Source organism: Phacochoerus africanus, chromosome 10 (genome assembly GCF_016906955.1).
Source record: "Phacochoerus africanus isolate WHEZ1 chromosome 10, ROS_Pafr_v1, whole genome shotgun sequence".
Taxonomy (NCBI): domain Eukaryota; kingdom Metazoa; phylum Chordata; class Mammalia; order Artiodactyla; family Suidae; genus Phacochoerus; species Phacochoerus africanus.
Genome location: NC_062553.1, coordinates 38,190,075 through 38,215,505, shown reverse-complemented (window position 1 = coordinate 38,215,505; position 25,431 = coordinate 38,190,075). Strand labels below are relative to the sequence as shown.

The 25,431-nt window shown below is 41.2% G+C and overlaps 1 protein-coding gene across 2 annotated transcripts in view; it reads right to left on the bottom strand.

Annotated features, from left to right (window-relative positions):
• SLAIN2 (SLAIN motif family member 2) overlaps positions 1-14,519 on the bottom strand; it is a 78,927-nt gene extending 64,408 nt beyond the window's left edge. The window contains exon 1 of one of the 2 annotated variants that reach the window (XM_047798365.1): positions 13,730-14,519. In XM_047798365.1, the coding sequence (XP_047654321.1) occupies positions 13,730-14,118 (389 nt within the window). In that variant the 5' untranslated portion in view covers positions 14,119-14,519. The remainder of the gene's footprint in view (positions 1-13,729) is intronic. The other variant, XM_047798363.1, reaches the window with a different exon arrangement.
• Between the last annotated feature and the right edge of the window lie 10,912 nt (positions 14,520-25,431).

Sequence of the window (25,431 nt, the reverse complement as noted above, 5' to 3'; positions counted from 1 at the left end):
CTGTGGTATAGACCACAGCTGCGGCTCTGACTCAAACCTTGGCTCAGGAACTTTCATATGCCACAGGTGTGGCCATAAAAAGAAAAAATTAAAAAAATTTAAAAATAAACTTACTGGAACCAAAATTTTCATCTGTAATACATAATAACATCAATGGCTTTTTAATGTATATGTTGTATTATGATCCCCACCCCATGCGACCACAGAGTAACGAAAGTGACTTAAATCAGCAGGATTTTTTTTTTAAATGATAAAATCAATTTGTGTTCACAACAGAAAATTTAGGATAGAAAGTACAAAGAAGTTTAAAAAAAAGTGTAACTGTTATCCTACCAAAGGGAATTTTATTTTTTTAATTAATTTATTTTTTTGTCTTTTCTCTTTCTAGGGCCGCACTGTGGCATATCGAAGTTTCCCAGCCTAGGGATCGAACTGGAGCTGCAGCTGCCGGCCTACACCACAGCCACGGCAATGCCAGATCTGAGCCACGCCTGTGACCTACACCACAGCTCATGGCAACGCCAGATCCTTAACCCACTGAGCGAGGCCAGGGATTGAGCCCATGTCCTCATGGATGCTAGTCAGATTCGTTAACCACTGACCACAATGGGAGCTCCCCAAAGGGAATTTTAAAACTGGTTTCTGGAGTTCCCACCATGGCACATAAGGATCGGCACTGTGTCTGGAATGCTGGGACAGGGGTTCCATCCCCAGTCTGGCACAATGGGTTAAGGATCCAGGGGCCGCAGCTGCAGTATAAGTCATAACTGCAGCTCAGATCTGATCCTTGGCCTGGAACTCCATATGCCACAGGACAGCCAAAAAAGATAAAACAAAATACAAAAACAAAAACCACCCACAAAAAATGATTTTTTAATTATTTTCATTAATTCATTCACGGAAAAGTACAGTTTCAATACTGCCATTATGCAAAGCACGTGTGAAATTCCTCCTTTGTAACTGGCATAGGAGTCATACAAGTCATGCAAGAAATTTGGTCTCATTATTTTACAGCTTCACCTCATTTCAACTTAACATCACTGACAATTGGACTGATTCAATTTAATTTAATATAATTGAACTCTTACTACACACAAGATACTGAAAGTCTGTTCAGACACAAAAAAATGGACACGACTGTCCCCTCTTCTTAAAACGCTCACCATCTGGACTATATAAACCAAAGCACAAGGTTTCGGTGTTACACATACTCTAAAAACATATAAAAACATTGACAGGTAATGTTGAAGAGGAAGTAAACCAAATGGGAAATTTAGAATTTCACAAAGGAGAGAAAAAAGGTACTCCATGTGCAACAAACATTAAAAGGTAATAAGCATGACTATTCATGACGTTTTCTGACAACAGCAAGTAAATCTAGGGAAAAGGTGAGGTGGAGTTGGACTGCTGAGAACTTCAAATATCTCACTCATTTTTATTCACTAGGCATAATAACGACCTAACAGTTTTCAAAACTCAAACCTCTCCTCAAAAAGGAAAGAATCAGCCAATACTGAGGACATTCAGAGAAATGTGCCATAGGGTTAGGGGGGAAAAAAAAACCCACAATGCTTTTTTTTTTTTTTTTTTGGTCTTTTCTCTTTTTAGCGCCGCACCTGCAGCATATGGAAGTTCCCAGGCTAGGAGTCGAACGGAGCTACAGCTGCCAGCCTATACCACAGCCACAGCAACGCAGGATCCAGCTGTGTCTGTGACCTAGCCCACAGCCCACAGCTCAGGGCAACGCCGGATCCTTAACCCACTAAGCAAGGCCAGGGACCGAACCCATGTCCTCATGGATGCTAGTTGGGTTCATTAACCACTGAGCCACGATGGTAACTCCCACAATGTTTTTAACGTTGCTAAAGATCTTACCTACATATACCTACTTAGCCCTTTGTCTTGAAGGTATCTTATGCTCCCAAGTAGATTACAACATTTTAATCACAGAAACAGAGTTTAGAAGAACACGTAGAAGTGACCTAATTCAACTTTTTACTTCTTTGCAACATCCCTTGCTATAAGACCATTAAGCAGTCTTTACTGCTGAAGGTTATTCACAACACCTTGTCAAGGCAGTCCATTTCTTCTAGGAACAATTGTATTAGAAAACTCTTCCTTATAGTAAATAAATATTTGCCTACCTCTAATGTATACTTATTGTCCTAGCAGTGATCTCCAGAGTTATACAGAGTAAGTCTAAACAATCAATCTATCTACAGGTTAAATAAATCAAGATCATATTTTTTTTTTTATCAGGCAACCATTCAGTCTTGGTATGAATTTCAAAGCACTATATTAGCTATGTGACTCTGAGTTTAGTTTCCTTACCTGTAAAATGGGGATTACATGACACCTGCTAGAACAAAGATGAATTCTGAAGACAACAATAAATAATTAAGCCAGACACTAAAGGACAAATACTATATGATTCTATTTATATGAGGTACCTAGTGTAGTCAAATTCATATACACAGAAGTTGCCAGGGATTGGGGCAGGGAGAATAGGGGAATGAAGAGTTACTATTTATCCAGAGTTTCAGTTTGTAAAGACAAAAAAGTTCTGCTAATGGGGGGTGATGACTGCAGGACAATGTAAATGCATCTAATATGCCATTGAACAGTACACTTAAAAATGGTTAAAATGCTTATTTTTTGTTTTGTATATTTTATCCCCATTTTTAAAGATAGGGATAACACTAACTATAATTCAAAATTGAGCAGATTAAATGATTTAACATGCACAAAATGCCTTATACGATACTTGGCATATAGAACATTCTCAAACAATAATGATTGTAATATATTTTATCAATCATGTGGTCCTTCTTAGCCAAATTCCATTTTTTAAGAAGGCAAGAAAATGTATTACCATTTCTCTCAGTATTCCTGACATTGCACTGCTCACACACAGGGGCTCTAAATATTTGTTCCACTAAAGAAAAAAAGTGTAAAGCCATGTGAGAATCACTGGGAAAACCACTGCTAAAAAGGAATGCTCATCTAAGATGTATAACTTCTGATTCATTTAAAAAACATGCCCGAACCATATTACTTTAAAGTATCATCTCCTTGGTACAGAAGAGTCTAGAAAACAAAACTCCAAAGTGTTAATCAGTGAATGATTGCCAAATTTTAAGATAAATATTGGTGATTATACAAACTGAATGCTTTATTAACCTTATCATATTGGCAAATTCTACCAATGGCCCCCTACAAAAAGCATACACAAAACAAAGAGGTCAGGCAATAAAGTCCATTTTCAGAAGTGAAGGGCTATGAGTTCTCTGGTAGTGTAGCAGGTTAAGGATCCACGCCATCACTGGTACTGCTTGGGTTGAAGCTGTGGATTGATCCCTGGCCCTGGAATTTCTGCGTGCCACAGGCACAGCCAAAAATAAAGACAGTTCCTTCCTTAGGTAAAAAGTATAGTTGTTTTAGGTGAATTTAATGAAGAAAATGCAGATTTAGAGAAAACTAGGTTAAAAGTATTCTGTTTTACAAAAACATGGGAGCCTAAAAGTACCAGCACATGCATCAAAAAAAAAATTTAACTAAAAATATTAAGTCGCTGTAAATGTAAAAATAAGGATGATATTACAGGAGCTGATTACAAAAAAAAAAAAAAAAGGGTTACGAGTGAAAAACATGGTAAGTAAAAAGCCACATACCTATCTATCTCTGAGTTAGGGCAGATACCAATAACATTTACTGATAAGAAGTCAATCTGAGTTTAAAGTGTCTTCATAAACATAAAATAAAATTGATTTACAGTAAAATGGATTTAACAAGATATCTGAGGAACTTAACAGATTTCAAATACCCCCATTGTGTGTGTGTGTGTGTGTGTCTTTTTAGGGTTGCACCTATGGCATATGAAGTTCCCAGGCTAAGGGCAGAATCGGAGCTATAGCTACCAGCCTACACCACAGCCACAGCAATGCCAGATCTGAGTTGTGTCTGGGACCTACACCACAGCTCATGGCAACACCGGATCTTTCACCTACTGAGGCATTCCAGGGATCAAACCTGCATCCTCATGAATACTGCCACTGAGCCACAACGGGAACTCCCAAATCCCAAAAATTTTTAAGAAAAAGAGAAATCATTATCATATTTTTATGATTTCATGGTCTGCAAAAGTTCCTAAGGGCCTCACGAAGAGCCTGACAACTCATTTCAATTTTCTCTAACATCTTTATTCTCAATCTGTTGTCTCCTCTACAGATATACGGAGGTTTTGTCAGCAATAATGAATCTCTCAAAGAAAAAGGAACAGAAATAATAAAGCAACAAATTTCTGGATACTGACAAATAACTTTAACAAGTACTGATTAGATAATAGTCTTTACGCATATACATGCAATACTAAACTCTCGTCTACAACGGTGCAGCAGAATAGATAAATAAACAATCTGAAACTCATTTAGAAAGTATTTTACACATATGTCTGTCTTTTGCCCACACATAAATTCCTTTTCAATCAGCACAATTCACAGTAGGAATGGAGAAAACAATATGGGGACTTGAAGAGAAGATAGAGGATTCAGTTCCTAGGCCTCCCTCTCAATAATGAATATTTTAAATAGTAACATAAAGATTTTTATGAATTATATACACTTTTTCATTCTTTCACATGAGGCCCTTAATAAATTTTCATAAAGACCATTTTAAAAGGGTCCTTTTGGGAGTTCCCATTGTGGCACAGTGGAAATTAATCTGACTAGTATCCATGAGGACACGGGTTCGACCCCTGGCCTTGCTCAGTGGGTTAAGGATCTGGTGTTGCCGTGAGCTGTGGTGTAGGTCACAGATGTGGCTTGGCCTGCATTACCAAGGCATAGGCCAGCAGCTCTAACTCCGATTAGACCCCTAGCCTGGAAACTTCCATGTGCCTCAGGTGCGGCCCTAAAAAGAATATAAATAAATAAATAAATAAATAAAAGGGTTCTTTTGGAAGGTCTCTGGTGGCATCCCGAGTTGTCACTGCTCTGGCTCGGGTCACTGCTGTGGCACGGGAACTTCTGCATGCCACAGGGCACAACCAAAAATGAAATAAAATAAAAGTGTCCCTTCTTTGAAAATCAAGACTCTTTCTTTCATCAGTAAAAAGTATACATGTTTTAGGTAAATTTAATGTAGAAAATGCAGATTTATGGAAAATTAGACTCAGAGTATTCTGTTTTACAAAAACATGGGAGCCTAAAAGTACAAGTACATGGAAGAAATGTACAGCAACGCTAAAATTAAGGTACAGCAATGCTAAAATTAAATTTAACTAAAAATGTTAGGTAACTATAAATAAGGATGGTATTACAGGAGTTACTGCAGGCCTGCAGGTCAAAGGAAGATAAGAATGATGTGACTTATCTAAAACAAATTTCAATTCTAATAAAAGAAAAGATGTAATAGTGGTGAGACCACTTTAAGTATTTAGACATCTTCTGAAAACCTTACCTCGTACACAGATCACCTAAGAAATTCTTGATTTGCCTCAACAATTAATTTCTCACAAGGCTGGAGAAGGAATGAAAAGAACTGGACCTGTTTCAATGATCACCAACAAATAAACTGGGGATACCAAAATGATCAAAATACTGGAAGAGGTTGTTTCACTTTGCAGTTTATAACAAAATATAAATAAAATTCAAAACATTAATATGCAAACTAATTTTCAGAAAATTTGATCTAAAAACATTCAGAGCACATTTGATGATATAAAGAAGTTTTTTTTAGTTCTTTTAAATTTTATTGAAGTACAGTTCATATACAAGGTTGTGGTAACTTCTACTGAACAACAAAGTGATTCAGCTATACATGTACACACATCCATTCTCTTTCAGCTTCTTTTCCCACATAGATTCTCGCAGAATACTGCATAGAGTTCTCTGTGCTATACAACATGTCCCTGTTGGCCAATCATTCAATATATACCTGAGTGTGCATATGCCAATCCCAAACCCCCAGTCCATCTTTCCCACCCCCCAACCTGTTCCCTTTGGTAACCGTAAGTTTTTCAAAGTCTGAGTCTCTTTCTGTTCTTCAATGAAGTTCATTTATATCTTTTTTTTTTTCAGATTCCACATTTAAGTGATATCGCAGAATGTTTGTCTTTCACTGTATAGACTAACTTCACTTAGTACGATAATTTCTAGGTCCATCCATGTTGCTGTAAATGCAAAAGAATTATTTTTATTTGGGGCGGGGGGGGAAACTGGTACTGTAGTTATGTTTAAAAAGAGTCCTCCTCTTCTACTACAATATCTAATAATTAAAAGGTATAATGTTTGAGATGGAATTTGCTTCAAATTAGTCTGGAGAGTTTGAGGTTTTAATGATACAGTGATATAAATGAAATAAGAATGGCATTAGTTGGTAAGCGTTAAAGCTGGGTGATAAATTAAGTGGAGGTGCATTTTGCTGTTCACTATACTTTTATATATGTTTGAAATTTTTCATAGTTTTTCTTTTTAAAGTTCACTGCAAAGATAGGCCAGTCTAGAACTAAAATAAGATAGTGATGATGACGACAATGATGAAAGCTAACATATATTTAACTTGTGCCAAGAACTGTTTAAACACTTTACATATATTATATTTAAACTATATGGTAGGTACAAGAACTAACCATTTTAAAGATAATTACGAATCTCAAGCACAGAGAGAAAGTGGTTGACAAGGTCACAGAATTGACAAAGGTGGGAGCAGGGATTTGAACTCAGGCTATCCAGTTCCAGAGTCATGACTCTTGGCATCTGACTCCCAGGGGCTCCAAAGGCCTTCCACACAAGAATAATGAGCACAAAAAGAGGTCCTCAGATAAAGAAATTAATTGAAATGTACACGGGGCCCAGGTTGTTAAAGACAAATGATCAAAACACAGAATTTGGGGGACATATAATAGCCAAATGTGAATAACAGTATAAATTTATGAAGAATAACATAAAAAATACAGACAATTTGATAGTCAGACTAACTAGGTTCCAATCTTAGCTTGGCCACAAAGTTGAGTGACTAGAAGCAAATTATTTAACCTAAGCTTTATTTTCCTCATCTTTAAAATGGGGTTTAATAATAGTTTAACCATACTGGGTTATTAAGATGAAATACTGTATATCATAAAGTACTTAACACATTACGGCCCGTGTTAATGCAACAAATAATTGTTAGTGATTATTAAAAATAAAAAACAATAAAAGTCACATTGAAAGATGTCCACTTTTACCACTTTTACCCAACACCACACTTGATGTTCCAGCCAGAGCAATTAGGCAAGAAGATGAAATAAAAGTTATCCAGATTGGAAAAGCAATAAAATGACCTCTACCAGCAGATGACATGATCTTATACATAAAGAAATCCACATCAAAAAAAAAAAAATTACAGCTGATAAATTACTTTGGCAAGGTTGCAGGAGACAATGACATCAACATACAAAGATCAACTGTATTTCTATACACTAGCAGTGAACAATCCAAAAATGAAAGAAAAATAATTCCATTTGCAGTGGCATCAAAAAAGAACAAAAAGACTAAAAATAAAATGAACAAAAGAAATGTAAGATGTATACACTGAAAACTATAAAGCACAGTCGAAGAAATTAAAGAAGACTTAAGTGAATGGAGAGACATCTAATGGCTATGGACTGAAAAAAGAATCAGTATTGTTAAGATCCCTAATTGATCTACAGATTCAATATAATCCCTTTCCCCTTTCAATACAATGCCTTTTTTTTTTTTTGGTGAAATTTACAAGCTGATCTCGAAATTCATATGGAAATACAAGGGTCTCTGAATGGCTAAAACAACTTTGAAAAAAAATAAAACTGGAGGATTCACACTTTATAATTTCAAAACTTACTAAAAAGCTACAGTAATCATGAATGTGTAGTACTGGTCTAAGGACAATCAAAGATCAATGGAACAGAATTGAGAGTTCAAAAATAATAAACCCATATTTTATGGGTAATTGATTTTTTTTTTTTTTGCTTTTTAGGGCCACATATGCAACATACGGATGTTCCCAGGCTAGGGGTTGAATCAGAGCAGGAGCTGCCAGACTACACCACAGTCACAGCAACACAGGATCTGAGCTGCATCTGTGATCCACACCACAGCTCATGGCAATGCGGGACACCTAACCTGCTGAGTGAGGCCTGGAATTGAACCTACGCCCTCTAGGGTACTAGTTGGGTTGGTTACCTCTGAGCCACAACAGGAACTCTAAAGGGCAACTGATTTTTGACAAAGCTGTCAAGACAATTTAATGGGAAGCGAAAAGTCTTTTCAACAAATTGTATGGGAACAACTAGATATCCATACGCAAAAAGAATGAATTTGGCCCCCTAACTCACACCACATTAAAACTCAGAGTGAATCAAAGAAGTGTTTTGCCAAGGATGGAGAAAAACTGGAACCCTTGTATAATGCCAGGCTGGAATGAAAAATGGTGCAGCTGCTGTATAAAACAATAAGGTGGCTCCTCAAGAAATTAAATCAGAATTACCATTTGAACAAGCAATTCTACTTCTGGGTATATATCCACAAGAAGTGAAAGCAAGGCCTTGAGCAGATATTTATAAGCCCACATTCACAGCAGCATTATTTACAACAGCTAAGAAATGGAAGCAATCCAAGTGTCCACTAAGAGATGAATGGATAAAGAAAATGTGTCATATACATACAATAGAATATTATCCAGTCTTAGAAAAGAAGGGAACTATATCATATGCTACAACATGGATGAACCTTAAGGACATTATGCTAAGTGAAATAAGCTGGGCACAAGGAATTCCTGCTGTAGAGCAGTGGGTTAAGAATCTCACTGCAGTGGCTTGGATCACTGTGAAGGTGTAAGTTTGATCCCAGGCTAGGCGCAGTGGGTTACAGATCCAGCATTACCACAGCTGTGGCAGAGACTGAAGCAGCAGCCTTGTCAATCCCTCGCCGAGGCCCGTGTGGCCATTAAAAAAAAAAAAAAAACTGGTCACAAAAAGACAAATTCAACATTATTCTACTTACAGGTATCTAAAGTAGTCAAATTCATAGACTCAGTTGCCAGGAACTGGAGGAAGGAGAGGTAAAGAGCTGCTATTCTGTGGGGGGAGAGCTTCAGTCATGCAGGATGGGAGGGTTCTGGGGATTTGCTGTACAACAATGTGAAAGTAGTTGACACTACTGCACTATAAATCTGGAATTGCTGGGAGGCTAAATTGAGGAAACTGAAGTTCAGACGAGGCAAGGTGATAGACAATAAACCAAAAGGTAGCTTGAAACAGGCTTAGGTCTACCCTTCCAAACAATGAAAATAACAAATTTTATCACCAAATTATTGTTGACCCAAAATCTGTCAATCCAAAATATTATGGGAGAGTCAAAAGCCTTTCTAGAAATTTCAGACCGGATGGATTCCTTGCAAAATTCAAAACTAGCTAAAATAAAATGTTTGTAAAGTTAGAAAAGGAAAAAGCCAGAGGATTCACCATGAACAAGCCAAACCAAATTACTGCAATTTCTATTTTGATACATTTACTTCACTGCAGGTAAGCGCTCTGTAAGCACCATATAGCTTAATTATAGCAAGCCATTTGGCAAAATCTACCATGATGTCCATACAGGCAAAATGGCACATGGACTTGATAATAATAAGTAGAACTAATAGTTACTCAACAACCACAATGTATGGTGACTAATGATTATCTGTAGGGAATCTAGTTGAGCTACACAATTCAGAGCCATCTACTCTGTCATTTTAATATTTTTACCAACAACCTAAATGAAGAACCAGTAGGTATGCCTACCAAATATAAAAACGACCAAAAAAACTGGAAGTAGATAGTATTAAATGCCTTAACCATCACTAACAAAATGAAATGTAAAAGCATAAAATATTTAAGCTCAAAAAATTCATTACAGAAAATTAGGGTTAGGGAGACTTAGTTTAACAACCTATGTATAAAAGACACGGAGTGTAACTGACACTAATGGCTCATATTAAGCATAAGTAACAAAAGTTAAAACTGTTGATGAAATATTTGGTTTCAAAATAACAGCATTTAGCTCAAGCAAGACATATCTACCACACACTGTCTGCTCAAATATCATCTAAAATGCTGAGTACAGTTCTGAGTACAATGTTTAATGACAAGAAACAACTAGAATTCATTAAGAGAAAAATGACCACGGCTGAAAGATCAGAGAATTACCATTATCTAAGGAATGATTAAATAAATGGGGATTGTTTTACTCTGAAGAAGAGATGAGAATGCTCAGAGTGTGTGGTGGGAAAAAAGTCAGCAGGGTCATGACAGTAGTATTCAAGTAGTATAAGGGGCCATTTATGTGGAAAAGGAATTATACTTGGAGAAAGCAAAATATAGTGGGAACAGCATAAGCTATGATGTCATAAAGACCTGGATTCAAATACTGGCTCTATTGTTTACCATATATTATTTGATGCTTAGGAAGAGATTAAATTTCCTTACCTGGAAAATGATACCTAACTCATAAATGAATAAAAAATTAAACACAATTAAGTTAAAAATGTTTATAAGTTGCCTGGCATAGCCTGTCACACTGTGATGCAAAATGTTAGTTCTCTTCTCTAGACTTTTCCGAGTTGTTCTATAAGGGTGTTTTTCAAACTGAGAACCTCCCATTAATGGATTAGCATATCAGCTCAGCAGTGGTTTGTAACTAGCATTTTTTTCTAAAGAAACAGAACAGAATAGAAAATATTAGTGCTTACCACAGGTACTAAGTAGAGTTTTGTGAAACTTTTGTTTCAATTATTCATATACCTGTGCACTACGCTATAGCATAAAATGTAATTATCATGAAGCGGGGTCCAAAAAAAAAAAAAAAGCTGTGAAAGCCACTACTCAAAGAACAACCCTACTTTCTAAATGTGTTGTTCTACATATCTTAGTTCCTTGGGAGCACAATATAATAAATTTAGGAACCAAACCATACAGTATTACAGTATTAGAGATTATATTCAAAACATATTGGCATCGAAAAGTTCAGCATTAAAGAAACCTGTTTTTTTTGTTGTTGCTGAACCTTGTTTTTCCCATATTTGATCTCAGACCCATAATTATTTTTTCACATAATATCTACTAACACCTTCAGTACTAGCATTTCATGGTATACATTTGGGGAAAAACATTCCTCTAGATGAAAGAGAAAGAAATGGGTATAAATTACATAAAGTAGATTTCTTGCTTGCAAAGAAAAAACTCCTGACTGTGAATTCTGCTCTCACTTCCACTAAAACTCACCACCCTTCCTAACTTATACTCCAAACACATATTCCAAAGCACTTTAAATATGATTTTCAAACTTTTAATTCACATAAATCTTTTCAGAAAAAGTGTAGGACATCATAATATTGATATGTAATCAGGATCAGAGTAGTAATAAGCAGGTACCATCTAGTCAAAAGAAACTTCTGCCATAGTATTTAAAACGTGCTCTACCTGAACAAATAAACCCTCTGCTCAGAAACTAAAGCAGCGAAAGACTTAATCGGCTTCTCCAAGTGGAGTCAATGTGTTCTAAGAATATATAATCTAAAATGGGCTGATGAGTGCAGCTAATCCTCATTATTATTAAGGGAATCATTATCATCATCACTTGGAAGAGGCATGTGATGATATTTAGATGATTCTGGTTTCTTTTAAAGTGTATAGATGCCTAGGATTCCTTTGCAAGGACGTGATTTCACAGTAATATGAAAAACTGTCACTACCACAGTCAGTTCTAATAATATTTGGTGTCACTTGGCAATAAAATAAAGTCTTGACATCATACAACCAAGAGTATTGCTGTAATTCAAACCTTTCTAATTGGGACTTACAAATACTTGACTCTGCTCCAGCAGTAGTCAGGCATAAAATGCCCTTCCCACATCTTACCCACCCTCAGACTCCAAAGTCACCTCTCAAAGTTTGTCCCAACTACTTTATTTATTTATTCATTCATTTATTTACTGTTTTTTTAGGGCTGCACCTGTGGCATATGGAAGTTACCAGGCTAGGGGTCAAATCAGAGCTGTAGCTTGCTGGCCTACAGCACAGCCGCAGCAACGTCAGATCCAAGCCGAGTCTGCAACCTACACCACAGATCACAGAAACACAGGATCCTTAACCCACTGAGCGAGGCCAGGGATCAAACCCGCATCCTCATGAGTACTAGTCAGGTTCATAACCCACTAAGCCACAACAGAAACTCCCCAACTACTTTAGACTATTATTTTCTTCCCAATTTCTGGGCACTCCCAGTACTTTTTGTCCCTATTACTCTTTTTTTTTTTTTTTTAAGCAATTCAAGGTGTATTTCCTAGCTTATTTTACTCCTGCATAAAACTTGGCTCCCAGTAAGACTGTAACTGCCTTAATGAACAGGGATCAACATTTATGAATCTCAAGATCCTGAAAGCATTCACTAAATATTTCTTGATTTAAACAATAAGGCTTAAGAGTTATAGCAGTTAGTCTTGGAGAGTTTATATGCCAGGCTCATGCTAAAAGCATACATGGATTATCTCACATAATCTTTGTAACTCTATATAAGAACTATTATTTTCTCCATCAAACAGAGCAAGAAAGTGAGGCTCAGAGTAACTTGCCCAAGGTCTTAACAGCTACAAAGTATCTGAGCCAGGGCTTGAATCCAAGCAAAGCTCCTACCTAATTACCTCAGTTAAATTCTGTAAAGTTACAGCCCTGCAATACCAGAGTCCATGATTTCAATTGCACCAAGTCAGAAGTTTCAACAAAGAGCAGAGTCATTTCAGCTAAAAATTAAAATTTCAAAAAAGGATAAATGAAGACAATTTAAGAATTTCCCACTGACATCTTCGTGCGGTTGCAATAAAACTCGGGGGAAACTGCCTCCCCCGTCCTTCATATATATGGAAGTGATATCAGAGTGTGGGTCACAATTTTACAAAGAAGTGTCTTTTGACAATACAGTTCGGTTCAGATTTTTAAAGAGGGCTCTTTTTCTCTGCCTCTAGGATGACATGGAAATGAAAGGTGGATTAACTGTCACTTCACAGCTCCGAAAAAATGCCAGACCCAACTTTTGTTTTTAAAAATGAGAGCCAGGGCTCTTGTTTCCACCCGTGACTCTTCACACAAAGCAGCACCATCCCCTGCCCTCTTCACACAAAGCAAGCTTTACCCCACTACCCAACCGGGAGTGCTGATTCATAAGATCTCCCCATCGCCGCCAGAAAGGTACCCATCTCCCACTGATCCAAAACACTGACCACTGCACGGACTTGGGCCACTCTGGTCTGCTTCCCGCACTGGGTTATACTACATCGGCTGACCCCTCCCCAACATCCAAAACGCCCAGACCACCATCCCAAAGCCAGTATGTCACACAAAGCAGGAGCTCTTTCTTCAAAGCGGTTTCCCATCTCCGACTCCTCCCACAGCAAACAGCCCTTCCTATGCTGTGCCAGCCTCTAGACCCCAACGGGGTCCAAAGCCCAGAGGGTCCTCAACCCAGAAGAGAACTAGCTACAAAACCCTGCTCCCTTTGCAAGCCTCGAACCTCAACTCTCACCGACCTTTCTGCAACCCAATCAAAACCACGAGTCCCGGTCAGAGAGCGGATCCCGCCACACAAAAGCGAGGTGTCTTAACCAGAGGACCCTCGGAAGACGCTCTCCGCCCCCAGGCCCATCCCCGCCCAGCCCCGGCCCGGAGCCCCGCGCTCACCAGCTCTCCTCCTCCTCCTCCCAGCCTGACAGGCGCTCCAGCTCCTCGGGCCGCAGCGGCTCCACCTCGTCCAGCAAGCCACCCTCGCCTGCCGCCAGCAAGGAGGTGGCGTCCCGCAGCTCCTCGCTACTCGTCCGCCTTGGGCCCGTCCCGGCCCCGCTGCCCGACTTGGCGCTGAGGCCCAAGGGGAAGCCCCGAGGGGAGGCCGTACCGGAGGAGGGAGTGGACCCGCCGGTGCGAACCGGGCTGCCAGGCCCGAGGGAGCCGGCGCCCTGCACGGCCCCGGAGCGGCTCCTCAGCTGCTCATTCTGCTTCTCCAGCTTCTTCACCAGCTCCTGCAGCTTCCGCACCTCCTGGTCCGCGTTCACGTTGGAGTTAACGTCCTCCATCCCGGCTCCGCCGCCTCTGTCGCCCGCCACCCGCTTGGACTCACAGCGACAGGGAAAAAGCCGGAGGAAAAAGGTGCCGCCGCCGCTCACTCTAGCCGACGCGCCGGCATATAGCAGGGCCAGGCCCCACCGCCAGGGTCCCCTCTGCTTCGGTTCCGAAGCGCCGCTGGCCCCAGCCGTGCCGCCTCATCTGCGCCGGCTCCAGGATTGGGGGAGGCGGCGCCAATATCCGGCCTCAGCCGCCATCTTCCCTCCGTCCCTCCGCCCCCCTCAGCCCGGCCCCGTCGGTGACCTCAGAGCGTCGAGGGTGGACAGGCAGCCGGCGGACGCTGAGAGGACCTGGCGCAGATCTCGTGGAGGGGCGGGGCCATGGGCGAGGCCGGTGGGGAGGGACCGAGCGGGGCGGGCCTTACACCGGAAGGGGCGGTGCCTTACACCGGAGGTGGGCGGCTGCCCCTCAGGCTGGGCAGAGCGATTCCGGTCTCAGGCGGAGCGGAGGGGAGTGTGGACTTGGCGGTGGGTGGGGCTAAGGTTGCTCTCCGAGGCGCTCCCTTAGCCCCGACTATTGGCAGTGGATGTGCACCGGCTGGTGGGACCGGCGCCCGGTCCAATCCTCCTTCCCTGCTGGTTTTCGGGTGGGCGCTCAGCTGGGCCCCTTGGAGAGACAATTAATTTCATCTGTTTGTTCAGCAAATATTTATTAGATGCCTCCTTGAAAATAGTAGATTGTCCGGGCTGGCAGGAGCCTCAGAACATCTGTGACGCGTTTTTCTCTGAAAATGAGAAAACAGAATCCCAAATTGTTAAGAGAGGTCTAAGGTCAAAATAATAACCGTAAATTGTTGAGTGCTTGCTTACTACGGGCCAAACACTGCATTTTACAGGGATTATCTCGTTGATTAGATCAGTTTTCTCGGCTTTACTGCAGCTTACTGCACACTTGTATGGAAGCAGGGAATAGAAAAACGCTTCTCTCGCCTAAACTTTGTATGTTAATTGAGGCATAATTTGTTCTTCGGATCGTTTTCTTCTGAAAAACTTTTTCATAGTGTGTCTTTACTTTTTAAAAAGTTGTGTATTGAAAGCACTTAAACATTTTGACAAAAAAAACTGATGAATGCTGAGAGATGTATGATTGTAAAAATGTGTATTCAATGGCACCCCTGTATAATTCGTACTCTTGCTGCAAAAAGAAAACAAAAATACTAAATTCTTTGTTTTGATCACATTCACCGCTCTTCAGAGAGCAAATTGTGAACGACTGGTTTGCGTTTGCAGCTTTCCTCTAATTGCCTCCTCCACCCTTTGCTAATAATGATCCAGTGCTATTACACTTGGGTGTGGACTCATATGCCAAGTCCTACTTGCTTGTACCTTTTAAACTTCCTGTGATGTGTTTTTCTTACCTAGAGTATTTTACCTACCAAATCTGATTCTGTTTTTGAAAATGCGTGCTCATCCATCTAGGAAAACTTTTCCCCACAATTCTACAAAGATCTAGTTGTTCTGTTTAACGTTACCTGAGCAATAGTTTTCAACAGGTGTTTGCACTTTTTAAAAATTTGCTTTTTTTCTCAGTTGCTTTCAGTTGTTTTTGTCTATACACCTGATGAAAAGAGACCATTCATTTTTGTTTTCCATGTCTAGTAGAGTGTCTGACACAGTGGACATTCAAAATCTGCTCTGTTGAAAGTTATGAAGAATGTAAGCTCTGGGAGTTCCTGTTGTAGGGCAGTGGAAACGCATCTAACTAGGATCCATAAGGACTCAGTTCGATCCCTGGCCTTGCTCAATGGGTCAGGGATCCGGCTTTGCTGTGAGCTGTGGTGTAGGTTGAAAACATGGCTCAGATCCCGAATTGCAGTGGCTGTGGCGTAGGCCAGCAGCTGCAGCTCCAATTCAACCCCTAGCCTGGGAACTTCCATATGCCACAGGTGTGGCACTAAAAAGCAAAAAATAAAAAAGAATAAAAAAAGAATGTAAATTCTGACAGGTCAAGGACCAGATATTTATTCATAGCAAAAAAAAAAAAAAATACTGTTTTCAATGTTTGCTGACCGTAAATATTTTCCTAGTTATTCACACCTCATCAAAGGATGTCTTTGCTTCACAATAATTGTTAAGCAGTATGTATCATCTATACAATGCACATCTAAGTATCACTGCTGTCTCTGACACATTTGAACTGGTCACCAGAGAGTTCAGCAACACAGCTGCTTCACATGGCATTTTTCACTTGCATTCAAAAGTTTGTGAAATAGACCCCAGCTAGCCCGCTTCTGGAACAAGAATATTCCAAATATATTCCTTGAAAAGAATAGCTCGTATAACCTATGACATTCATGGAGGAAGGAGAGGTTGCTGTAATGTGGAGAAATGAGTGAAGCATCAGAAGGCCCGGTGGCAGATTCCAGCTATACCACAAATGTGGTACTTGACCTCAATCTCTGATCCTTATGCAGTTCACAAGGGCTCTATTTTCAAAAGACGTCTGGGTGTTCCCACGTGGTGCAGCAGGTTAAGGATCTGGCCTTGTTACTGCAGCAGTTGGGGTCAATGCTGTGGCACAGGTTCGATCCCTGGGCCAAGAAATTTCCAAATGCTGGCCAAAAAAAAAAAAAAAAAAAAGAAAAGTCTGACTACTTCCTAGCACCTCCACTGGTACAACTCTAGTTCAAGTTGCCATCTTTTCTTGTCTAGCTTGCTGTTATACTCTCTTAATGGGCTGTTCACTTTGCTGCTTACCATTTGTGATGGCACACAGCAACCAGATGAGCCTTTGTGTAAGTCAGGTCAGGTCCCTCCTTTGCTGGGGATCCTTCACTTGATCCCAACAAACTTAAAATCCCAAGTCCTTTCCTTGACCTATAAGATTTGGGCATTCCCGTCATGGCTCAACGGAAACAAATCTGACTAATATTCATGAGGATGAAGGTTCGATCCCTGGCCTCACTTGGTGGGTTAAGGATCCAGCCTTGCTGTGAGCTATGGTGTAGGTTGCAGGCACAGCTCGGATCCTGCTTCGCTGTGGCTATGGTGTTGGCTGGCAGCTACGGCTCTGATTTGACCCCTAGCCTGGGAATCTCCATATGCCATGGATACGACCCTAAAAATACAAGGCAGCGGGGGAAAACAAGATGAAATACTTGGCAAGCTCTGCAGGTTTCTCGTTAACTACCCTATTCTTCCTCTCCATGACTCTACTCCAGCCACACTGACCCTTTTGATGTTCTTCAAACCTGCCAATCATGCTTTTACTTTAGGAACTTTGCACTTGCTATTCGCTCTATCTAGGATCGCTTCTTCTTTCACACTGTCATATTACTAACTCCATTTGTTCAGGTCTCAGTTCAAATATCGCCACCTACGTTTATTATCCTCATTATTATGACCCTCGTAAGATAGCATCCTATCATTCCCCATCTTCTCAGCCTGCCGCATTTTCATTTCGGTCACATCGTCTATTTCTTCCTTTGTTTACTGCCTCTCTCTCCCCAGTAAAATGTGAATTATGTGAAAACAGGTTTCACTGATATATCCCTGGTACCTAGAACAGTACCTATTATATGGTAGGTGTTTGAGAAATGTGGGATGAATGGACAGATTTAGGTCAGATGAATTTCAGATAAACGTCTTTGTTATGTCTCAAATCATTACAGTGGAGATTCCTAACACTGTTGAATGGTTAATTTTCTTAATTATACTTTCTTCTTTCAAAAGAGCAACATGTCACTCTACGTATATCATCTTCAAAACTAGGTCATTTTCCACATCCTGACTGCCAACAGCCATTAATAATTGCTCAGGAAAGTCTTAGGTTCTCACTGAGGACAGAAATATTTCCATTTTATCCTAGACTTATCTTTCTCTTTCAGGTTAACTACAATACTGTTTTCTCTGGTGACTCAGAAGTGGTGGAGCATATTTTTAAAAGTTACTCTAAAAGTGACTCGTGTAGATAAGAGGAATAAAGCTGGGTAATGTCTGCTGTATGCATCATAGTTACTCCAACTAGCCTTGTAGGTGTTGCCTTTTAATGATAAGCTTGCTTTGTTCCTCACTGAAGGAGTTGCTTCTTTTCTAAGCCGGTGTGGCCCCTCCCATAACTTGTTTCTACTTGCATGTTAGCTTTGGTGAAACGCCTGACAAAGGGGAAAATATTACAAACCACTGAAAATATTTGGGTAAAAAACTATTACTCGGTTGGCTGAAAGATATTTAGTAGTCCCAAAATCCTAAACCAAGATAGGTGATTGTGTGTGTGCATGCTCACACATAAACACATGCCCAAAAGGAGTTTGGAAATTGCTAGGCATTTATAGAAATATTTGTATTTGTTTAAAAAATGCCCAGGAGTTCCCGTTGTGGCACAGCAGAAATGACTCCAACTAGGAACCATGAGGTTTCGGGTTTGATCCCTGGCCTTGCTCAGTGGGTTAAGGATCCAGCATTGCCATGAGCTGTGGTGTAGGTCGCAGATGAGGCTCAGATTCTGCGTTGCTGTGGCTGTGGTGTAGGCAGGTAGCTGTAGCTTCAATTTGACCCCTAGCCTGGGAACCTCCATATGCCACAGATGCGGCCCTAAAAAGCAAAAAAAAAAAAAAAGCTCATATTCTTCGAAGAAACTTTTATTATCCAGTATATCCATTTTATCTTCATAGGCACACACTGCAATAATCATTTCCTACACATTCTCTCTCACTTATTCCTTACCAGCATTTTTCCCTGAGATCTACCTCCCTTTAGTCTGTCAGGGGCCTCTCTACTGTCTTGGCACATGCAAACTTAAGAAGGAATCCCATGAACTTTAAAAGCTATGCGTATAAGAGATTCTGAATTGAAATCTTGGGGACAAAAAGGAGCCCAGGATTTGAACCTAAAATTTTTCCAACCAGCATTGGTCAGATCTTACAGTTATCAGATGCCTCAAAAGTGACCACAATGGCAGGCATCACTTCCTTAAGAAGGTCCTCTGGCCAACAGTGGTCCCCATCACACGGTTAGGGTGGCCATGTGTAACACTGATATAAAGATGAGAACAGGGCAGAGGCAAGCAGGCTCTCAAATTTTTAGGAAGCTCCTGTCTTAGCCCCATCTGAAACAATATCTAATCTCCCACTCTTTTTGTGGTTGCAAGAGGGAAGATAAGATTGTAAAATAAAATGCATTATTTCCCCCGCTTTTTAAGGAATATATCAACAGAACAGTGAAGCTGGAAAAGTAGCATATGAACCACTTCTGAATATGCATGATGTTCTAAAGAACCTACCATTCAAAGGTAGGGGAAAATTTACTAAGAATTATCCAAATATCCAAGTTGATACAAGTCCCAGTAATCTGATCTAGGATTTAAAATACATCATTCTGGGAGTTTCCATTGTGGCTCAGCAGTTACGACCCATTCTCATAGGGTCCATGAGAATGGAGGTTCTGTTCCTGGCCTTGCTCAGTCGGTTAAAGATTTGGCGTTGACATGAATTGAGGTGTAGGCCACGGATGCAGCTTGGATCTGGTGTAGGCTGGAAGCTACATCTCTGATTCAAACCTTAGCCTGGGAACTTCCATATGCCACAGGTAGAGCCCTAAAAAGACATAAATAAATAACTTTTTAAAAAGTAAATTACATTATTCTGAATATTGACTTAGAGATGCTACAGAGATAGTAGACTATGAATAGAGGGTTGAATTAGGCTAAAGTGAATTAAGCTGTCCTAGAGATATTTATACAGTTACTCTCCTATCTCAGAAGTTGTAGATAATTCCATTCCTGAGTCTTTGGGATATTCCTGAAATCTAACACAAACAGAAAAATACCATCAACTATCCAATTTGCCCAAGCACATCTAGAAGTTACTTTCTTATTCATCATCATCCTCATGTAAACAAAGTTACATGTACCTTGGAAGTGTAATTCTGTAAATATCTAGGTCTTTTTGAATTAGTCCAATAATAATAGTAGCTAACAATTACTGACCACTTTTTTTTTTTTTTTTGTCTTTTTAAGGCTGCGCCCTCGCCACACGGAGGTTCCCAGGCTAGGGGAAGAATGAGAGCTGCAGCTGCTGGCCTACGGCCACTGCCACAGCAATGCCAGATCTGAGCCGCATCCTTGACCTATGCCACATCTCGCAGCAATGCTGTATCCTTTAACCCACTGAGTGGGGCCAGAGATTGAACCCACATCCTCACAGATACTAGTCAGGTTCTTAACAAGAACTTCTGCTCACCACTTTTATGCTATATAATAATTCATTTAAAATTCACAATTGTCCTTTGAGACATCAGCTATTAGTATCATCACCTCCATTTTATGCATAAGGATACTGAGACAAATATTAAATAATTTCCCAAGATCGCATTGCCAGGAAGTAATAGAGCTGGTTTTGAACCCAGGTGATCTGACTTCAGAATCTGCACTCATAACCTCCAGTAATTCATGACCAAGATGAATTCTCCATTGTTTTCCTACAAGAATATCAATCCCTCAGTCAGTCACCACCTGGGGTGAGGATTGGGAGTAAGGGTTACTGCTTTTATGATACCCAACAACCCAATCCCTTTGCTCTAGGAGCAAGCTTGCCAGGGTTGAAATCTCAGCACCTCTGGGTGCAACTCATTGAAACAATCTATTCCTTGGAGAAGGAGGCAAGTCGTCTATCTCTTGCTCAAAACACTTTCTTGTAGGCTGTGTACTCAGTACTCCAGATACTGAGAGGTTAGTGGAGGAGTCCTGAAGTCTACCCACACCTGCTTCAGTCAACAGTTTGCTAAGATGAAGCTTCAGCATCTGAGCTTCTTCCTGGAAAGGTTGGTAGGTTAAGTCCAGCCTGTAGGAGTTTAATGGAGAAGAAGTTGATAGAGGGATTCTTTTATCCAGGGCAATAATACCACCACCCAAATCAACAAAGTATGAAGATTTAAGAGTCGGAATTTAATGGCAAGAGTCCTAGGCCTATACATGAGAGAAGGAAATTTTTTTTTTTGTCTTTTTGCCATTTCTTGGGCCGCTCCCACGGCACATGGAGGTTCCCAGGCTAGGGGTCAAATCGGAGCTGTAGCTGCTGACCTACGCCAGAACCACAACAACATGGGCCCGAGCCACGTCTGCAACCTACACCACAGCTCACGGCAACGCCGGATCGTTAACCCACTGAGCAAGGCCGGGATCGAACCTGCAACCTCATGGTTCCTAGTCGGATTTGTTAACCACTGCGCCGTGACAGGAACTCCAGAGAGAAGGAAATTTTGAATGGGTCCTGAAATAAAGGATACAAAATAGCTCTCAAAAGACAAAGTATAGAGCCAGGGAAACAGAGGAGAGCAGGAGGAGGGGTCTCAAAAGTAGATGAGAAGGTAATTCTGGGCTAAAACCAGTCATTACATGACTAGCAAAACCAGTCATTGCAGGCTTTGTAGCAGGTGGTGTGGGAGGAACAGTTGCATTTAAAGGGCCAGTGGGGGGAGTTCCCATTGTGGCTCATTGGGTTAAGAACCTGACATAGTGTCCATGAAGATGTGGGTTTGATCCCTGGCTTCGCTCCATGGGTTAAGGATCCAGTGTTGCTATGAGCTTTGACGTAGGTCACAGACATAGCTCGGATTCCGAGTTGCTGTGGCTGTGGCTGTGGCTGTGGCTGTGGCGGGCAGCTGCAGCTCTGATTCAACCCCTAGCTTGGGAGCTTCCATATGCTGCAGGTGAGGCCCTAAAAAGAAAAAACACACAAACAAACAAGTAAAGGGCCAGTGATGCTGTTGTCTGGCTGGGTTGTGAGTTTATAGCCTTGGGAAACATGAGTAACCAGATATGCTGGACTAGAGCCACTTGGCAGAGCTCGCTGATACACAAGAGTCCACCACTGTGTCCATCTGTAAAGAGATTCCATCTCCCCGAAGTTCCTGGAAACCAGATAGCCCTCATCTCACATCTGCGCTCTAGTCTAGAGAAATGAGGGTAGGGTGTTGGGCAGGAAAGAGATGAGTGATAGGGCATGGCACAGGTGGTTCCCCTGTTATCAGTGGGTATGGTTTACCTCAGAGGGGGCACCTGCACACGAAGAGAAGAGGTGGCTCTCAGTTCCCAAGAGCTGTTCTGTCTGTTGGCATGGTTGTCTCCGCTAGCATTATTGGAAGACCTTTTTTTTTTTTTTGTCTTTTTAGAGCCGAACCCTCAGCACATGCAGGTTCCCAGGCTAGGGTTTTAATCGGAGCTATAGCTGCTGGCCTACACCACAGCCGCAGCAGCAATGCCAGATCCGAAGCCGCGTCTGCAACCTACACCCCAGCTCATGGCAACGCCCGATCCTTACCCACTGAGCGAGGCCAGGGATCGAGCCTGCGACCTCATGGTTCCTAGTTGGATTCGTTTCTGCTGCGCCCCGACAGGAACTCCCAGAAGACTTACATCTCCTGTTCTACCATCACCATCTCTCAAACTGTGCTTTTCCTGCTGCCTGCTCTTGGGTCCACCTCCACCCTCCTCAGTTGATCCGGAGGTATGACCAGCTATTTAGGCAATCTACAGTCACACACAGCTGTCAGCACTTCTTTTTTTTGGAAGGGGGTATCTTTTTAGGGCCACACCTATGGCACATGGAGGTTCCTGGGCTAGGAGTCAAACTGGAGCTACAGCTGCCGGTCTACACCACAGCCACAGCAACACGGGATCCGAGCCTCATCTTCGACCTACACCACAGCTCATGGTAATGCCAGATCCGAGCTGCATCTATGACCTACACTGTAGCTCACCGAAAGGCTGGATCCTTAACCCACTGAGTGAGGCCAGGGATCGAAACTGCATCCTCATGGATAATAGTCAGATTCATTTCTGCTGAGCCATGATGGGAACTCCTATCAGCATTTCTGATTAAGCATCCTCTGAGCCCTTGAATATTGAATCTAAATTATGACTTGGTGTCTTTGTAAACAGCTCTTGAGAAAGCCACCAAAATTCTGCTGTGCACTGGCAGCAGGAAAGATCGTGGTATTGACGGTGCTGATCCTGGCAGGGAGAGGGCATGCATATTACTGGACAGCAGGATAGTGTGTTGCTTCCAAAGATGTGACTACAAGCTGTGTGGAAGGCAATGAATTTCTCCAACCTCTCCAGCAGGTGGGATAAAAGAAATGTTTTTCGAGACAAATATCATATATTACTTACATATGGAATATTAAAAAATGATCCAGGGAGTTCCCTGGTGGCTCAATAGGTTAAGGATCCAGCATTGTCAGTGCAGTGGCTTGGGTCACTGCTATGGCACAGGTTCAATACCTGGCCCATGAACTTATGCATGCTGAGGGTGTGGCCAGAAAATTAAAAAAAAAATTTTAATTAAAAAAAATTATTCAGATGAACTTAATGGAGTTCTTACTGTGGTGCAACCAGGATAGGTGGAGTCTTGAGAGCACTGAGATGCAGGTACGATCCCCAGCCCGACACAGTGGGTTAAGAATCTGGTGTTGCTGCAGCTGCGGCTTAGGTCACAACTATGGCTCAGATTTGATTCCTGGCCAAGGGAGCTCCACGTGCCACAGGGCAGCCAAAAAATAAAACAAACAAAAAAACCAAAGCAAACAAACAAAAAAATGAACTTACTTATAAAACAGAGATAGACTCATAAACATAGAAAACAAACTTCCAGTTACCAAAAGAGATAGCAGGGGTGAGGCGGAGATATAAATTAGGAGTTTGGGGTTAACATACACACACTACCACATATAAAATAGGTAAACAACAAGAACCCACTGTAGAGCACAGGGAACTCTACTCAATATCTTCCAATAACCTATATGGAAAAGAATCTGAAAAGGAATATTTATATATATGCATATAACCCAATCACTTTGCTATACACTTGAAACTAACACAGTATTGTAAATTAACTGTACTTCAATAAAAATAAAATAGGCGTTCCCTGGTGGTCTAGCAGTTAAAGGATCTGGCAGTGTTGCTGCTATGACTCAGTTCACTGCTGTGGCATGGTGGCCTGGAAACTTTTGTATGCTGCAGACACAGCCAAAAAATTAATTAATTACATACCAGAGAGAGAGAGAGATGCTTTTTTATGTCCGCACCTCGGATGCATTCAGACCTACATCACAATGTTGCAGAAGTTCCCCTCTAAGAGTGGGCGAAGCCTAGTAGAGTCCAGGCAGAAGAAAAAACCTCCTCCTCCTCCACTTAATCAAAAGGCTAACAAAGGCCACCACCTCCACACAGAAGCTGATGTGCTCCCTGCACACAGTAAAGTAGTTGCCAGAGTTTCCACATGACTGCAGCAATTGGGCTTGGCTCTGGAGCCTTAGATGTGGGCAAGAACATTTCATCATCCCTTGAAGAGTCAGCCCAGCAGTGAAGCAGCCAAGACTAGTACTGCAAGCAGAGAATATGGACAAGGGCTCTGTGAGAGGATCCCAAATGGGCTAGAGGGCTCAGGCTCATTTTTATGGGGCTGGCTAGCTCAAAGCCACAAAGTTCAGACAGTCCTCTCCCTGACCTCCAAACGAATGATAAACATCACTTCTATTTTTCTTACAGTTTCTTAGAATTTTTACATTCAACTTCTGTTCCCATGGGACTTATTCTGGTGGGTTGGGAGGTGTCATTCTAAATGGACGGTTCAAATGGGACCCTGTCATATGCTGGGTTATACTCTATATAGCCTGAGGTCATTGCTACTAGTTCAAGGTGTACTGTTAAGGGATGAGAATGATGAAGATTATAAGGAGAGTGATCCTTGCTCTGCTGCAGCGTATTGTCTAATTAAGGGGATGAAATATACACAGTTAACTACACATAAAAAGAACCATGTGAAAAGCATCATGTGAGCCACATGGACTTGAAAGAAGACAGGGCATTTTTGTGTGTTTGTTTTTCCTACGATTTTTTTTTTTTTTTGAGAGAGTATTAAGGAAAGAGAAGTAGATTCCTTCTGCCTGAGATAAATAGAGTTTCCCCAAAAGTATTATCATTTAAGATGGGCCTCCAAGGGTAGGTAGCTATCAGAGTTCCAGCTGTGGCGCAGCGGAAACAAATCCGACTAGGAACCATGAGGTTGTGGGTTTGATCCCTGGTCTCGCTCAGTGGGTTAAGGATCTGGCATTACTGTGAGCTGCGGTGTAGTTGGCAGATGTGGCTCCAATATGTTGTTGCTGTGGCTGTGGTGTAGGCCAGTGGCTACAGCTCTGATTTGACCCTTAGCCTGGAAATTTCCATATGCCGTGGGTGTGGCCCTAAAAGCAAAAAAAAAAAAAAAAAAGAGAGAGAGAAAAGAAAGAACGAAAGAAAAAGAATATCTGCTATCTTAATCTTGACTT